The 17,477-nt window shown below is 36.9% G+C and overlaps 2 protein-coding genes across 3 annotated transcripts; both read right to left on the reverse strand.

Moving 5' to 3' along the window:
- Window positions 1–3,896: 3,896 nt before the first annotated feature.
- On the reverse strand, window positions 3,897–12,478 carry LOC148169856 (uncharacterized). Of its 2 annotated transcripts, none has more exons than XM_088043623.1 (14): window positions 12,268–12,478; window positions 11,576–12,221; window positions 11,144–11,528; window positions 10,822–11,094; window positions 10,345–10,491; window positions 9,873–10,300; window positions 9,601–9,826; window positions 9,200–9,287; window positions 8,872–9,153; window positions 8,680–8,827; window positions 5,400–5,667; window positions 4,940–5,296; window positions 4,536–4,886; window positions 3,897–4,488 (listed from the first exon to the last, which is right to left on the reverse strand). In XM_088043623.1, the coding sequence occupies exons 1-14, from the start codon at window positions 12,392–12,394 to the stop codon at window positions 4,057–4,059; spliced, it is 4,158 nt and encodes a 1,385-aa protein (XP_087899749.1). In that variant the 5' UTR covers window positions 12,395–12,478; the 3' UTR covers window positions 3,897–4,056. The 2 variants fall into 2 exon arrangements, with proteins under 2 accessions (XP_087899749.1, XP_087899748.1); XM_088043622.1 differs by having other exon boundaries at window positions 8,875–9,153; window positions 12,268–12,457.
- A 159-nt stretch (window positions 12,479–12,637) lies between these two features.
- On the reverse strand, window positions 12,638–17,246 carry crm (cramped chromatin regulator). The gene is made up of 11 exons (XM_088043764.1): window positions 17,162–17,246; window positions 16,425–16,641; window positions 16,111–16,380; window positions 15,860–16,063; window positions 15,623–15,813; window positions 15,335–15,554; window positions 14,997–15,289; window positions 14,542–14,949; window positions 14,223–14,496; window positions 13,990–14,171; window positions 12,638–12,922 (listed from the first exon to the last, which is right to left on the reverse strand). The coding sequence occupies exons 2-11, from the start codon at window positions 16,624–16,626 to the stop codon at window positions 12,824–12,826; spliced, it is 2,343 nt and encodes a 780-aa protein (XP_087899890.1). The 5' UTR covers window positions 16,627–16,641; window positions 17,162–17,246; the 3' UTR covers window positions 12,638–12,823.
- Between the last annotated feature and the right edge of the window lie 231 nt (window positions 17,247–17,477).

Raw genomic sequence — 17,477 nt, forward strand, 5'->3', positions numbered from 1 at the left:
CCAACTAAAGCGAGGAAATATTTGCACATTAGAACATGTGAACTCATTCAACATTCAACATGACACACGCCCATTATAGGAAAGATAATTAAATTACTGATAATGACTCCCATTTACTGTTCTAGTAATTATCATTTCATGTTCTTTAATGTGATAATATCAGATAGTTCTATCGATAAAATATCAAGTTGTTACCGCTGTTCCACTAGATGATTTTCTATTATTCTAGATAATAACACTAAAATGCTCCTTTTTTCGTTGTTATGTTTATTTTCTCAGAAAATTTAAATAATGATGAAGATTATCCCCACAAGCCGTTGGTGTTGTGAAATGACTGGGCGTAAACTGCGAGAAGCACGCCCAATGTAGTGGCAATAGCTTCTACTGGTTGTTGCCACTTTAATTACATGCTTTATAAATTACATAACAGCTGAATCTACTGAATTTTAATTGACTACTCACATCACTAAGCTCTTAATCAAGAAACAATAAATCAAAAGATGAAACACTAGCAAATATGTTTTTCAAACCAATTATGCATCGGAGGATCTTCCTACGCGGATTTGGTAATGAAGACTTCTATGCGGCCCACGCTATTGTCTTTTAAAAGAGGATAAATTAATAATTATACAGGTGTTTTCGCGTGATTTAATTAATGCAGATGAGGCAATTACAGGCCTATATTTTAAAACGGTGTTCAACACAGATGCTATTGCTCCCAGGAATAACACAATTGGGATGATAAACAATTAACGAAATGCTTTCTTCATTATGGGTAAGTCATTAATCATCTAGAGAATTCTCTGAGAATTACATTTTCTGGATTCTACGATAATTTCTGGAAGATTCTTTGGAATTCTTTACCCTTCTTTAAAATTCTACCGAATTTTCCAAGATTCTACAAAATTCTGTGGAATTCACGATTTTTAATATTTTTTGAGCATCTCTAGAATTTTCTGGGCTTGTAAAAGTTGCTCTGCGTTTCTATATCACTTACAGGTTGCCTATAATCCTGTAAATTTCTCTTGAATTGTCTAGATTCCTCCGAGATTCTCTAATATTCTTTGTTCACTGGGATTTGTTGCCCTTTTCTCCACTTTTTGTGTTTTTTGTAAGTACACTTTTGTCAGAACAGGCTTCCTTAATTTTATTTCTTTAGTTTTCTTTTTGTAATATGCACTAATTTGTCTACTATTTTGTTGATCTGAAATTAACACTCTTCTAAATTTCTCTTGCTCTTAAACTGTTATCTTAATTTTCCTAACAGTTAATAGATCCTTAGGTTCTGAGAAAGTCAAAAATTAGTAAAAAATACAAAAAAATGTTAGAAAATTACAGACAATCTTAAAGAATTTAATTTGTAAGAAAAAGAACGAAAAAGCGTTTGAACACGTGTGAACAAGTGAAAAATCTGCCAGAAATAGAAACCAGAGCCCTAAACATCTCTTCTTATTACGGGTAGTCCAATTTGCATGAGATTTTGTCCCGACGAGAGTGAATAAAATGTGTTGAGTTTGAGCTGGTTGCAGTTTTAATATTATTTAGACTAGCGCCTTCGAAACAGCAATTTTTCGTCTTTATCGAGTCATTACTAATAATTTGTTTCCCATTTTTTCCATTATAAGCCCGCTCCTCCAAAATGGCATATTTTTTCTCACTCGAAAATAGCCGGCGGAACTGATAATTAAAGAAGAGGGTGTTTGTTAACACATGTGATACTGTTGCCATAATGATAGCATAGTCACCTTACATGTCCATTGTGAGCAATGACTTTGCAGAGCGCTCACAATGGTGGATCACATCTTTGACACGTCTTATTATACGGCGCTACCAGTGGACCTACTCATTATCACAACACTTTCTTCTCATTATACCAATAATGATAAGTTGGCAGGTTAATTCCAATTTTTGCGAAAGCATGATTGGATATATCCAGTCCTAATAAAATATTTATACGCCGTCTAAGGTTACGCCAATAATGAATGTCTCAAGTTACAGAAGGTCTTTGTTGATGGTTCCGCTTCTATTCATATCAGTTCTTATTTTGAAAACGTTTTAATCCTTTCAGACGCTTTGAAGGCAGACCGCGTTAATATTGTCGTACACACATTATGGCAGAAATCTGAACTCGCAGCGGTGCCACAGACGACAAAGAGGCCTCTAATCACGCGAACCGCCTAAATCCATTTTATTATAATACAGGTGGAACGCCGAAAGAGGTTTCATTTAATCGGGACGTCATAGTATTATAAAAAAGGAGATTTCGCGCAGTTTATTTCTTGCTTCTTCAGATGCAAAGTGGTTTTCAACAATTTTAATTATCAAAAAAACCGACCAGGATATCAAAGCGGGAAACATTTTATCGGCAAAAGCCTCATATTTATGTGTCTGTCTGCTATTAATTCACTCCAATTACCTCCGTCTAACAGTATCACTTATCCATTAATATTTACACCAAACTGTTAAGTTAAAATGCATGCATAACAACAAATGAGAGTGGCACCAACTAAAGCCTACTGTAATAACAGATATGAATAAAATATCCTAGGGCAAACTCCACTCTTCCACCTGGAGGTCTCCCACGGCCTCTACCGCCTCCTTCATGGGGTTAATTTGTTTGCATGTTATGTTCTTGCCCCGGTAATAATACAATGGCATTGTTGCTGCGATATGTTACCTAAAGAAAGACTTTCATATTTTAGTAAGTTTCCAGCAAACTCAAATTAACTATTTATACAGAAAGACCGTTCAGAAAGATCGATGTAAAGCGTCGTGATCAAGATTGTTATTTATCTTTACAGGTCACCAATATTTTATGTTGGGGCTGTGTTACAGTGGGCTGTGTGGGAAGGAGTCGCCATCTGTTACAATTCTACAGAATTGTAGAAATGCATTGACCCTAGAGAGTGGTGCTGACTACAGGTGTTCGAGGAAATGTAACGATTATTTAGAACCAAAGAAACATGATGAATAATTAGGCATCTTCTATATAAATCTCGAAGTAATTAATTCATGTTTATTAACTCTCGTCTAAATGAAGATACGAAAGGAGAGTTTTAGCTCGGATTCAAAAAACGCTTCCGTTACACACAAATCTAATATTTTCTTATGAAATTTGCAAGTTTAGAAATCGAAATAGGATCCAATTTTTAGAGCTGCAGATTTGAGCAAAACGACACTTATTTGGCCAAACTGAACCGAAAATAGCAGACGTTTCGATTTCCAGTATTGTTTTAATTCAGGGGAAAAGAAATCACGAAATCTGGAAATTTCAAAAATATTTTTACTATAGACTCAAGATCAGGCTTGTGATTTTAAAATTATATGCCAATTGATATGTGTAGAATTTGAAAGCACAAGCAAAACCCTAAAAATCCAAATCTAATCAGTCCAAATTTTTAGCTGAAATTGTATAAACCGGGATAAGATTTTTTTAGTGAAATGGTTAAATCTTCATAAAAACATATCCGGTGGCTGTACTTGTTCTTATTCTGCAAATATGCACGAGATTATAAAATCCACTGGAATTGAACTTGAAAAATTTCAAGAAAAAATTGGGACCGCTTCCTCTGACCTATTTTTTTATTTAGCTAGCTACTAATTAAAAAAACAGGTAAAATTTACAAACAACCGTTCATAGAGAATCCAAGTTTTTATTGAATATTTCAGTACTGCATGCAGCTAGAATTGATTGGCCCAGGTCAGGGATCGATAAAAATCAATGACTGTTTATAAATATGTCTCTATAAAAATTATGCAATAGAATGACTTCCTTTGTCTAAACGTGGTACCAATTATTGCTCCAGAATCTTCAGAATTTAATCATTTTGTTTAGTTTGAGTTAATTAACAGAAAGACGTAAATAGAAATACTTTATTGCCTAAATCTAACGTATATATCAATATCAGTTACAATTTAAATTTCAAAATAAATATATATAAACAAATATAACAAAAACGAAATGGAAGATGCAAGTATAAGTGCAAAAAATATCACCATAACAAAATAGAGGTGAAGTCATAATTTATTTGTGCCTGCACGGTTTAAAATAACCTCCTACTTTAAGGAGCTGATGGTTTTAGCAATATGCCTCATTGTATGGTGAGGCACAGCCTCCAAAAGAGCTTTCTGGAACTGATGGTGCCCAGCCAGCGTCCCCATCAAAGCTTTGGCATGTTGTCTTGTTTCAAGACTTCCTTCAGTCAAACCATTGGCACCAACAAATAAAAACTTATCTCTCGTTTCTTTCGGTAATTGAAAAACTTTTTCAGGCCCTATTCTCATCGCTAAATCGCTCAATAATCGAGTTGCTGCCGCGCGCACCACGCAATTCTGATGAGTAGATCCTTTGCTTGTAACTACAGCAACTACTCGAGGTACGGATAGATTAAGACTCATGGCATCTAAGGCTCCATTAGCGTCGCTTCGCAGAAATTTGTTTGTGTCTGCAGTTCGTTGGAGAAGAGGAGCGGCGAGGTCCTCCAGTTCCTGTAAAGAAGTGTAATTATTTAAGTTTGAGAGAATGCGGGGATTACCATTTCAAGGCCTCGTTTGCAGGTGGAAAACAGTTCACTTGAAGCATGACAAGCAATTCTGGCAACTTGTGAGCGTAAGTTGCGGATGTTTTTTCCAAGAACCGAACAAACTGAGTGCATTTGAAGTTCCAAGACTTCGGGATGACTGCGAGCGAGACGGATTAAAGTGTTTAGACCTTTGATTACCGTTTCCCAATCACTATTTTCCATTTGTGCTAATCCTTGACTTAACATTTCTTTTGGGCGGGCGGTAGAGCGTGCGTCGACGCTTTTTATCGACTTTCCAGAGCTTTTCACAGATGGCGTTTTGACGCTGATACTCCTTCTCATCAAGCGTTTTGGTGATTGACCCTAATCAAATTTTCATTGAAGAAAAATCGAAAAGTTCAACTTTGTTAACCTACCGAGTTTGTCTTCGTTGGCGTGCTATCACTAGAGGCCACTGAACCGGGCAAAGACATTTTTACGGGGTTAATTTCTGGAGGCTCGGCAAAACTGTAAGGCACGGTATTAAGGATATCGTTGAGAGGAGGAGCTGAGTTAATATTTTTCCTTTCGGTAATTTCAGGGAGGGTCGATTTAATGTTTCCTTCCGATCGTGATTTGCTGCGATGCTCTGCAAAACTTCGATTTTCCGTAAAGTCCACCTCGTCCAACGGACTGTATCTTTTGGGTTCTTCTTTGGGTTGCTCAGGATCTTCGAACGGCACATCTTCAATTCTGCTGGTTGTTCCAGCGGAACTTGCAGAAGATTGTCGTTGCTGAAAGAGTTTAAAATTATTACGCGGTATTGATCCAAATGAAAATGAATTGCACTGGTCATTAGAAACGAGGTCAAGTTTCAAATCGAAGAAAACTTCTTACCTCCACTTCAAGCTCGTGAGTTTCAGAAGTCTCTGATTCAACTACTTGGAAGTTAGGTTCCGCTACTAAAGTAAAATTGTTATTCTCTTCAAAAGACTCATCTGGGATAAACCGCTCAATTGCTTGATCCTTCATAGGGTGCTCTGCCGGTGGTGTAAAGTATCCCGAAGATTCGGATCCTGAAGAAGGTGGCGGCAGCGGCTGAGTGAACTGTTGAGCTGAAGATCTTCGTATTACTGGTGTAGTTTGAGGACTCTCTAATTTCGTTCTGGAACAAAATTCCGGATTATAACGTGTTAATAGAAATCGCGCACTCACTCATCATCGTTTTCAAACGCGATTTTAACCGGCACTTCCGGCGCGTCACTTTTCGGCGATTCAACAGGCGCGACATGTCCTTTCCTAAAACAACCGCAACACGTCCATAACGACCACTTTTCCTCTTGTAATCCCCACAGGTTGTCCTTTTTTTCGTTGTGACTTCCAAAGAACGCCGAGTTCGCACACAACATTCCTCTAACGGTGCGAATTTCCGCTAGCTTGTTTCAAACTAATTTTACACTCTTGTATGGTCGCATTGATTGCGCTGACCGCCACCTCCACCCCTCCGCGAGTTGGCCTCAAATATCGTCCTTACAAGTAGAGACGGTCATAGGTCGATGGCAGAATGCGTCGTTACTAATATCGACTGGGAACGGTGTGTTTTATGGTAAATAATGGAAGGATTGACCGTTTTTATTGAGTTAGCGCGATAAGGATAATTTCTTGCAAGCGGGTAAATTCCAGGAAAATGATTTTCGCTACCGTTTTACTATGGCCATTTTTAAATTCACACAAAGGCGATCGATAATTACCATAATTAATTCTCCCACATAGGTAACCGTGTTGGAAAATCGATTCTTTCGCCAGTTTTATGCTGTGGAGTTTCGCGTCGATGCGTTGATAAATGTTCAAGCAGAAACGTTCACATGGCTGAGTCTACACGTGCTTTATGCCGGGGTTTCGTTCATTCATGAAAGTTTCATTCTTTCTATTTTTATACCATGGATGCACTTCTAAGATTTTAAACATTCTATGTTTCAGTGAAAAGGCTTAAAGGTGCCTTACATAACATTTTTAGAATAAATGACGCATTATGACTCAGAAGAAATATTGATTTCACATCAAGATTCTTTAAGACGGTTCATTATCTTTCATTATCATTATAATCATGCTAAAGTAAACTACAGTTATAGGCCATCATCGATTATTAGTTAATAGTCTATAATTTAGACATGGAAAAGCATGTTTGTAGGAGCACGTTAAAGTAATGGAGAAAACAGAAGAACCTTTGTTTTTATAAAAAATAAAGCAAATGTACCTAAATAATATGTTAAAATTATAGTGTGGTTGGAAATAATACGTTTTTTATTACCAAGACTTCAGAGTTTGGGCAATAAATCCATGTCCCACAACCACAAGTTTTTTGGGTATGAGCAGCATTACCAATAATGACGATAGTCGTTAATCAATAAATAAACAAGGCTTTCGTTGTAAATAAATAAAAACATTAAATTATAAATAAAATACAAGACACTGTAATAAAAAGTGCATGTGCATAACAGGAAAACTCTCTAATTAAATTGTTTACAAAGGTAAAAAGAAAGACTTTTGAAAGACGTTATAATGATAAAATCAATACATCTAGCCAATTTGAAAGCATGCAATATCTGACATTTAGTTTGTATTGTGTAGATTACACCTTGCATGTGCTTCTTAACAAAGTTAGGTCGTAATAACATTTTGATCTTTTGATAGAGAATAATAAAGCTAGTGATCATGCATTGTGATAACTTCTCGCGAATAGGCATTATCAGAAGCGAATCCATCATAAAAGAAAGAGGTATTATCATCTCCCATAAAAAGAAAAATGTAAAAGACGAACATAATATCGAAAGGTACATTATTTTATGTTTACAGCTCTAAGTTTTTACTATTTACTAATTTATTGAAGATATTTGAAAATTGTGAAAAAAACTGAAATAAATTTTATAAAACTGCATTTAAAAAAAATACAGAAACCCTTTCATCATTTTTTATTAGTGCTTGCAACTTTAGTAGTTTCAGTGTTATATCAGTATAATTTGGGGAGGCAAGTAATTTTGTCTGAACTAATTCCCAACTGAGATTTTAGTCCTAATCAGAAACAACTTCAACAGCACAAATTAATATTTTATAAGCTGCCAATGGAATCCCAAATATCGCCGGTTTAAGTCGTTAAGTTGAGTTAATTTTGTTTTTTTTTAACGGAGATCGAGAAATTTTTAACTTTTTTCCTAGGAACTGATAATAAAATGTTTCCTAATTCTGAAATAGTAATACATAAAAGAATCCAAGGCTAAACATTTTTGTTTTTGATTTTATAAAGTTGAAAACGCATTTTATCCAAAAATGAACATAGCAACTTAACGACTTAAACCGACGATATGACAACAATGCCTGTCCGCTCAGTTTTATAAAAGTTCAAAATTAATTAATACTAATTATGTAGGTACCCACTTATATTATACGCTATTAATTAAAATTATGCGTTATACTATAGCTGTTTTTATTTTCTAATTATGTATAATAGTCTTATTCTCGTTAATCTTTAGACCTTTCAGTAATAAATAATCAAAAAACAAAACCACTTTTCCTCAACTGTGGTAAAAAACTAAGTTTCAAAGTTTTTTATAAGGCCTTAATAGAAGACATTAATAGAGATCGATATAGAGCTGTCAAGATTAATCAGCCCATAAAAATGTTTGACCCAAATAAACAACAAAAGCATATAAAAGTTAACGTTTTACCGCCCTATCTGTTACCGAATCGAATACAGTACACAAATGTAAATTATTCAGTAACCACAATTTAAACAAATTATTGAGATTACAACAAACTCAAACAATAGAAAATGTTGAGAAACTTTAATGGTGAAATTCACTTTGTTAGTTTACAACTGTAAAAAAATGTTTAAATTTAAATAAAAACTGTTGTTAGAACTTGTATTGAACAACACTAATACCATTCTTTATTTAGTTATAGCATGTCAAAAGCTGTCATAAATATTTAACAATACGTTATATGCGTGAAATATCAATCTTCGTATTCAAATTATTGCATGTGATGTTGATAAATGCCACGTTTTATAGACAAACAAATATCAAGGTCAAACTGATAGCCATCAATTACCTAACATTTGATCGAAGGGGTAAACCCAATATGAATAATTTCAATTCATCTCATGACTATAATAACCTACCTAATAGGCTCCTGAGCGATCAGCGGCCCTGTATACGCATCCGCAGATAGTCTGTGTGATCGAAACCTTAATTTCGTGTCTGGATTAATTGGAACCGGAATTCCTGACCGAAATTCCCTCAACCAAATCCCACTTCTAGTCGAAGAACCTGAATACATAAATAAGTACAAACCCCATCAAGGTCTCGTATACCACCTGTGGATGTTGTTGATGATCTACTAGAAAGTGAAAACGAAGTTGGCTCAAAACTCTTTGCATTAGAAGGATAGAGTTGCTCGGAAGAAAAACTTTTTCGAAACTGCTCAGTTTGTCTATAAAATCGTTTGGCTTTGTTTCCATTCACGTCAGTGAAATTTTCTGGCTCCTGTTGTCTTCTGGGAGGAGAATTAGACCTTCCTCGGTCGTAGTTCCGGTAGGTGCGGCCGTTTACTTGCGAGGCGTCGCGATGAAGAACGTACACTGGGCAGAGGGTGGCTACAAAGAATTGATAATTTCGAAAAAAAAAACTCAAAAGTTGTACTTTTTTCGATAGATCCATTTTCAATTTTCGGAAAAGAAGAAGCATCGATTGCCCATAGTTGTTCTCTATTTGCGTTATTCGAATCCTCCTGCAAAAATTGATTTTTTAATTACCTGATTCTTGAATTATTAATGCACAAACCACAAGAAACCCGTTTAAAGAAAGAGGGCGGAGTGCATATAATCGACACAAAAACATACTGTAACTAGGAAAAAGAACAGAAAAATGGAGACTAGTGTCTGCGGTAAAGACTTTAGATCAATAGCCGGCACCAACTGTACACGATACTTTGTTTGGCCGTTGCTGTTCGTGACATTGCATGATTTACAGAGTTTGACGTCATCAATAATAAAGTAAAAACGCTTCTTTTATTACGTCTAATTACTAAAAATCACACTTACATTCGAATCGTAGAACGAAGGACTTTTGATAACTGGAAGATCCATTTCGTGGCGTAAATTATGCCTCCAGTAATTGTTGCTTGGAACTCTAATAGAGTTCAACGAAGACGTCTTGTGGAGACTTGGCGTGCCTCCACAAAGCCAATCAAACTCTTCTTGTTCGCGAGGACTTGAGTACCGAATACTGCCGTCCAAGTCCACAGTTGGTAACTGTCTTCTGGACAACCTAAGATTTTCGTGTCAATAAACGAAATCACAGTAAGTATACCCACCTGGTTCTAATAATGGTCATCAAGTGCTCAGATTCTTCTCCTTTAGATAGTTCATTTACTGCTTGTAAAATCATGGAATTACCAGCAACCTGAGCTAAACTCGCCAGAGCTTCAAGAGCCGCTTGCCTCACCGCTCGCTTGTTGTCTTTCATTGCATCAAACGCCAATTGAATTCCTCTATTTAGATCGATTTCAGGACTAGGAAAAGTCCGAGTTGCTGCGATCAACGCCTGAAGAGTAGCTTCCCGATCCCCAGCTTCCATTTTTAGAGTCTCAAAGAACCTCTTCGGAGAGCTTCTCTTCATGAGCAAAAGAGCCAAACGGACTCCAGGAGGCGGTAAAACTTTAATAACGTCACAACACAACTGACTGTACACTTCGTTCAGAGCTTGAGGACTAATTGTCGTTATAATCACAGCAAGAGCTTCCTACAACCAAAGTTAAAAAAGAACTAGCAAAGTCGCGTGGTTACCTGTGCCCTGCTCTGTAGACGTGGTTGCTTTTCGCATGAAAATACCGTTTGCAATAATTGAGGAAGTGTGATAGTATCGAAAGTTACCGAGTTTTTACGTAAAATAGTAACGAGGTCGTCTAGGGCCCGCGTTCTAGTCCAAGTGTCCTAAAAAAAGTTGAATTATTATGACGAGTCAACGCCCTGGTTTCATATCATTATCGGACTGCATCAAAAAAAAAATAAATAGAACGAAACCCTAATGGCATAATCGATGAATATTGACACGATTTGCACTTTGAGAATGGTGGAGGCGCCGGTATATTCTATCCTCAAAATAACTTATTTAATTCATGAATTTAAATAATTATGTCCGGCACGCTACACCCCCGTCAGATGCAAATATTTGGGAGTCTCCACGGTAAATGTTAATTTATTCACTCTGTCGTATTTCATTTGACCTAGTTTAACAGTTTACCCTCTTGACACGCTGCTCACCTTATGAGTAAGATCACGCACTATAGTTTGCAAAGGGGACAAACTACTTTCCTTTTCTTCTTTTGCTTCGTTGTACAACTGGAAACTAGTATAAGTATTTTTTTCAGACTCTTTCACTGCTCCTTCAGCGGGTTCAATTTTCGTCTCTTCATGTTCCCTCTCAGGACTTCGGGTCAAGTTGTGGAACATCTCGATTTGATTGTGAATTGTAACGGGGCTACGTGGTTCTTCGCTTCGACCGGGTTTCCTTCCTCTCCCATCTTTATTTTCATTCTATAATTATATTTTTAAGATCGATACACAATTAAATGCCACGTATTACTTCTGTGGTTTTCGCAGGTTTAGCTTCAGGACTCTTACCACTGTTTGGTAGTGGAATTTTTGATACTTGGAGTCTCCCTAAATCCGGTGCTGATTTGTGGAGTCTCTTCGGTTTGATTTTCTTACGTGGCGTGGGAGGATTCGAACCTGTTGTTATTCTCACGGGAATGAGACTTCGATGACGTGTTTTAATCGCGGCTATATTATCACTCACTGTGATTTTTATACTAGTTGGACGGTCTATAATCACAGAAGTTTGCACATCGTTATCATCACTGGACTGATTGTTGCTGTCACTTTCCGGAGTGCGCATTTTCACGACTTCACCTCCGAAGTGAACCTTGCGAGGACTTCGAGTTATCAATTCAGACTCCGAGTCGTCTTGTCTATACGCAACAATTGTAATACGTGGGGTTGAGTTGTGAGGACTTACCTATTGGAAGCATACAGTGGACTATCGTCCTCTTCGTGGATCTTCATGGTTATTGCTGGGCCAGTCTCTAAAGTAATTTCAGTTTCTAGAATCACATTGTCAGCTTCTAAGTGGATATTGTACTCCTTACAAAGCTCTTGGAACTCTTGCACCTTTTCTGAACCTATTAAAATATTAAAACGCTCTGCGCCGAGCTTACTCCTAGTTTTGACCAAGGAACAAATGGAAGTTTCCCGTAGGAATTCTTGTTGGGTACCGGAAAACAACCGCCGCACCAAAAAAAGTAAAGTGCTTTCGCTTATTTCGTGGCTGGAAAAGTAAGGAACTGCCATGACGAGCCCTTGCATGAGATGATTATCCTCCGGGACTGCCATCATGAGTTTCGTTAGAACTTCATCAGGATGTAGAGTGTTCTTCAGGTAAATCCGAAGAACATCAATTGAACCTTTACGTACGGAAGGAGCCACATGTGATAAATTAATAATCAAATCATAAAGAAGAAACTCCATGTGTTTATCTAAATTATTACGGTCTATCACCGGAATAAGATCTGCAAGAACTCGGAGAGCATGTTGTCGGACTTCACGTTCCGGGTTTCTTAACCGATCTCGCAGGACAATGAATAAAACTTTCCGGTCTAAATCATCTAGTAATTTATTATTAATTACGAGTTGTTTACAAACGCGTTTTACCTGGTAGACGCTTGGTGCGTACGATAACCTCCCACAGCCACGTGAGCGAAATCGGGCCATCAAGATTCGCTGATGAAACCCTTTCAATGAGGGAATCGCTGCCTGAAGTGCTTTTGTAGTCAATCATTTTGCACAAATCACAATTCTGCACTAAGTCACTGACATCGTGGCAGTGTGAAGATTGCGAGACCGTCACGTTTTCCTCGGTTATAGCAACCAACCCCGTTACAAACATTAAGTTCTAGCTTGATTTATTGATTGCTTTAAGCCAATGAAAACGAAGTCGCGCCGTTTTCTATTAAACTAAATCGAGCTATTTTTGTGGTCACATTGAACCCGAAATGAAGGGTGCGTTAATTAAAACACTAAAATTAAAAAAAAAATTATTATTATACATATAGTACACATCTCTATCACAATCTCAAAATACATCAGAATTATTGCAAACCGTATACAGTATTACCAAATATAAAGTCTATCCAATGACAAAATAGTTTTTACAAATAAAATAGTAAAATGTAGTAAATTAAAGTTGATAAAGTGCGCAATTGGCCGATTATTTCTTATTATCAATGACTTGAGCTGCTAAGTCTGCGAATTTGGCGGTGAAATCGACACTGGTTTCTATTAGCAGAGTGCTCAACTGGGCATCAACCTGAAATGAAAATGTTTCAAAAATATTAAGAAGTAACGTCACGCGGCATTGTTTGATTTTCTTTTTGCCGCAAAATGTGTACACTTTCTGACGTTTTCACAAAAGACTTGTCGCTTTGTTCGGTGGAGTTACCGCCAAGTAAAATAAACGAGTAATTTGGTGCGATCATACTGTTGCAGTAATGTTATCGTTTAATTTTAATTCTTTGGCTTTTGTGTTGAATGAAGAGACAAATTCGATCATGAAAGAATTAGTTATAATGGTACGAGGACAAGAAAACACAAGTATAAAAAAATTAATAAAAATGATAAGTTGACAGAAAAACAAAAAAATGTGAAGAAAATAAGCTGTGATTGAAATAGCAAAGAGTAAATTGCGTAAAAGATCTGTAAAATGGACAAGGTTCCAGGGAGCTCTCCGGGACGACAAACCCCTATTATATGTATACATTATGAATAATGTACAGAGTGTTTGCGATTTTCGTTGTCAACTTTAAACATAAATCTTGATTTTACTAACAAAAGGACCTTATGAAGCTTTGGGTTTGTTTTCATGCCCACCGTTTGGAGCGAGTCTTTGTTATCACTCGTCATGAGTCATAAATTGGGAGAAATAAATAGTCGTTTCAAATTTTACCAACGTTGCACAAAAAAGCCTTTGCCTTCAAATTGTTTTTTGCGCTGTGTTTTCCGACCTTACGCAACTCAACCATCAGTTCTTGAGTTCAGTTCAGTTAATTGCAGTTTGTTGTCCAGGAATTATTGTCTGATTTTAGTGATGTTTTTCTGTGCCCAAACTGGTAAGTTGGCATTTGATTTTTACTAAAACTGTTTCCTTAATCGGCGAGTTTCTTCTCAAGGGTTATTTGTTGCAATACATCAACAGCTTCTAGAAACAGGACCTCTGGTGCCCCTGAGAACGTCGTTATGCTAATCTCTAACGATAACAGACAAGTTTTAATAGACAAGAGAATCCTCCCTCCAATAAGTCAAGATAAATTCTGTTTGACAGCGAAATTCTTAACACCCTGTAGATTTCATTGGCTCTTTTTTAAAGAACATACTTACATCCTGAGATAGTTGTGACATCTGCGTATCATCGTTCGTCTTTGTAGTACAATCTAAATGTCCCAGCAAACTACTAAGTGAATAATCCGCGACATCAGAACTCATCCATTGGTTTTCAGTCTCATTTAGAATTTTTGAAATCCCTGTCGACATGTTTGAACTCGGACTGTCTTCTAACAACCCTGCAAATCCCACAATTAAACCAGTAAAGCACACAAAACTAACAATATTACCACTAAAACTTTTATTTGAGAAACAAGTATCCTCGTTCATTTTACTACTACTGTTACTTAGTAACATTGATGGAAGCCCGGTATTGTTCAATAAATTATTAGAATTCGTAGTTTTAACCACTTCGCTTGGCGTATTTTCCTGAGACACAATATTCATGGTTACGATCTCATGTTCAGTTTCTAATTTGTTAGGAACTAATTTCCGCTCGACCACTAGCTGCCTGCATCTACCTCGTCCTCTGGTTCGTACACGCGGATTTAACCTCTGAATGGTCTAAAAAAAACAATAAGTCGTGACCAACAGGTAGTTCTTCCTTACATCTCTTTGATTAATCAGTTGAACCATAGAGGTGCTTGAATTCATGAACTGTTCACCATTTTTCGGTTCCTCAGTTTTTGGTTCTTGGACAGCGCGTTGATTCCCACCGGTTTCTTCGGTTTTTTCTTCAACCGGCGGTTTCTCTTCATGATTTACGTGGGTTTTTCTCACGACTTTCGTGGTGAGAGGCTTCTTAAATTGTGGAGTACTTTTATTAGAAGGGGTACCACAGACATGACCGCAAGTACATTTGATCACAGGTTTATTAGAGTGTAGTTTTGCAAGAGACAATAACTTTTTTAATGAATCTGTGAGTTCGTTTTCTTTACAGGTTTCCTCGTCTGCTGGAGATTTTATCTTCAGAGGATCCCAGCTGTACTCAAGCACCAACTTGGAATCAACACCAAACTAAAAAGCAGAAAATCAGTCGTTAATTATAATATTTCGGTAGTTACCATTAAGTAAAGTTCGCCAACTGTAAGACTCCCGGAATTTTCTACAGTCCATCCCTCTCGAATCTGCGCGATTCTGTTCTGTTTCTCTTCAAGAGACACTTCTTGTTTTGTCTTCACATCAGTTTTATTATCACATTTGTGCGAATCTTGCGCTTTTAATGATAAAATTGTGTTTACTGCCTCGTCGTTAACTTTGTTAACTGAAACACTATTCGCGCTGTCGTCACTGACTTGTTTGGTTGGTGACTTCTCCGTCTTGATATTGGCTTCAGCTTCTTCTTTCTTTATTTCTTCTAAAAAGAAACGATTAAAAAATTAAAGTACCGCATGTAACAAACCTGGTGATCGCACTCCTTTTCGCATTTCAAAGGCTCGTATTGATATACTTTGTCCGGAAAAATATTCGCTTATGTCTATTGAAGGCAATTCCACGTGTGCATCAGCGGGTGGTGACAGTCTTAACATAGGAGTAAACAGTGAAGAATTTTCCTCAATAGTCTTTTGATCAGGTACACAGTCCTTTGTAACAGGGTTGACAGAAATCACAGCTTTGTCGTACTAACGTGGAATTAAGGAAAAAATTTAAAACGGCCTCATATAAATACATATTTATCAAGTAAGGATACCACAACGGCTTCTGTATTCTTCCACCTCGTATTGATGCATGTAATGAGAGATATCACCCTCTTCTGCAGCGGTAGAGCGACTTTAATCCGTGGATTCTGCGCCATGCTTTGAATTTTCAAAAAAGTAACCATGTCCTTGGGTCGTAACTCGACCAAAACTCGTGTGGGTAACTTCAAATCGTCGTATTTTTCTAAACGCAGAATATTAAACACAGAAGTGACTCCTCCAGGACTTACCATCTAATTGATTCAGTCGTCGCAAAGCTCTGCACATTGGTGTCTTCACTTTAATTGTTTTACCTTTGAGTCTTACAGTAACAAAACCGTTGTTGACAAGCTCACTGATTTTAGACATGTTCTTTTTGGGTACAGATCCAACTTTTTTCCTCATTTCACCGTAGTTGATGAGGGTGTACAGTTCTTGAACGTTCTTTGGAATTTCTGGAACATTCTAAATAAGGTGGAGGTATTCAGAGATGGTTACGTACTCTCGTGGAACTTTATGCTTCCACACAACATGTGGAAAGTCTTATAGTAGAAATGTCTTATTTGGTGTTTGGTTTTGAGTTGGTCATCAAGAATTCCTTTCTTTCTCAACCTTGTGCAGATATACATGTGAATACTCTCAAAGTCTTTTCCAAACTCATTCAAAGCATCAAAGAACATCTTCTTCTCTTCAAAAGTCCATAGTGGGTTAACCGGTTTCTTCACTTCTTGTTTGACTTCTTCAGGCTTCACTTCTTCCTTTTTTTCTGCGGCTAAGATAGGGTAAGACCGAGGGAGACAACACTCGAAAACTTACCTTTCTTTTCAAGAGCGGCATTGTTACTGAGATCAAATTTCATTTTTTTGAAGACACGAGCACTCGTGCGAAGTTGTTGTGTTTTACCATCTGCATTGTCAACGTCGTTGTAAGACAGGGAGCCCAGCAGTGTCTCAATAGGGCCCATTTGGGCAAGAAAGTCTTTACAATTGGGGATTTCATGATTCTCATTTTCGTTCATTGTAAAAATTTGGTTCTGGAGGGCCAAAAGAAACAAATTAAAGAGTGGAGACAATGCTCTGATGGTTTAGCACACCAATGTCTTAAGGCAGTGCCTAGTTTTAAAGAAGTGTTTATAATAAAGACAGTGTTTGTTTGGGGCCTGACACAGTGGTCTTTTGGTATGAACTAAAAAGTGTTATCAAGCTTTTATCTAAGGGAATTCCAGCACAGTTAACACCTGATTTGAACAAGAAAATTACTTTTCATGCTAAAGATGTCTTATCAAAAATTCTCTTTTATTTTACCTCAAAAGACATAAATTAGACTTGTGTACATATTAACATTAATTTCCTTTATGAATTCATAAATCAAACAAGACAGCCTGTAGCAAAATCTATGATAAAACTCATTAACAACAAACCAACAACTTAACCTCAAAACGGGGAATTTACAAGTCTAATTTCGCACGAACTATAGAGAATATTGAAGTAATCTTTTAGCAGTTCTTTAAAATTGAAATTGAGGGATTTTGATGATGCTAAACAAATTTTTACCACAATCCAACAACAGAAACTTGGTCCATGGCACTTCACCTACAAATAACTGTTCTGAATCACAACACAATTCCTGCCAATGGCAGAGAGCAGCGGGATTTTATAAAGGTAAAAGCTCGCAGATTTCAGTTCTTTGACCTGAAGCTGAAAGCTCCGAGAATATGAAAAATCGGTCGCGGCAAAAATAGAGTTTGGTGTTTAAAATGATGGTCCCCTCTTATTAATATCTTGAGTTCAGATCTTCGTTAAAAAAAAACTGTTTTGCTTTGAGTTTTGTTTCAAGACTCGAATATAGTAACAATAGTATTATAATTAC

This window comes from Gnatocerus cornutus, chromosome 8 (genome assembly GCF_029298725.1).
Source record: "Gnatocerus cornutus isolate USDA-ARS CGAHR chromosome 8, icGnaCorn1.1, whole genome shotgun sequence".
NCBI lineage: Eukaryota > Metazoa > Arthropoda > Insecta > Coleoptera > Tenebrionidae > Gnatocerus > Gnatocerus cornutus.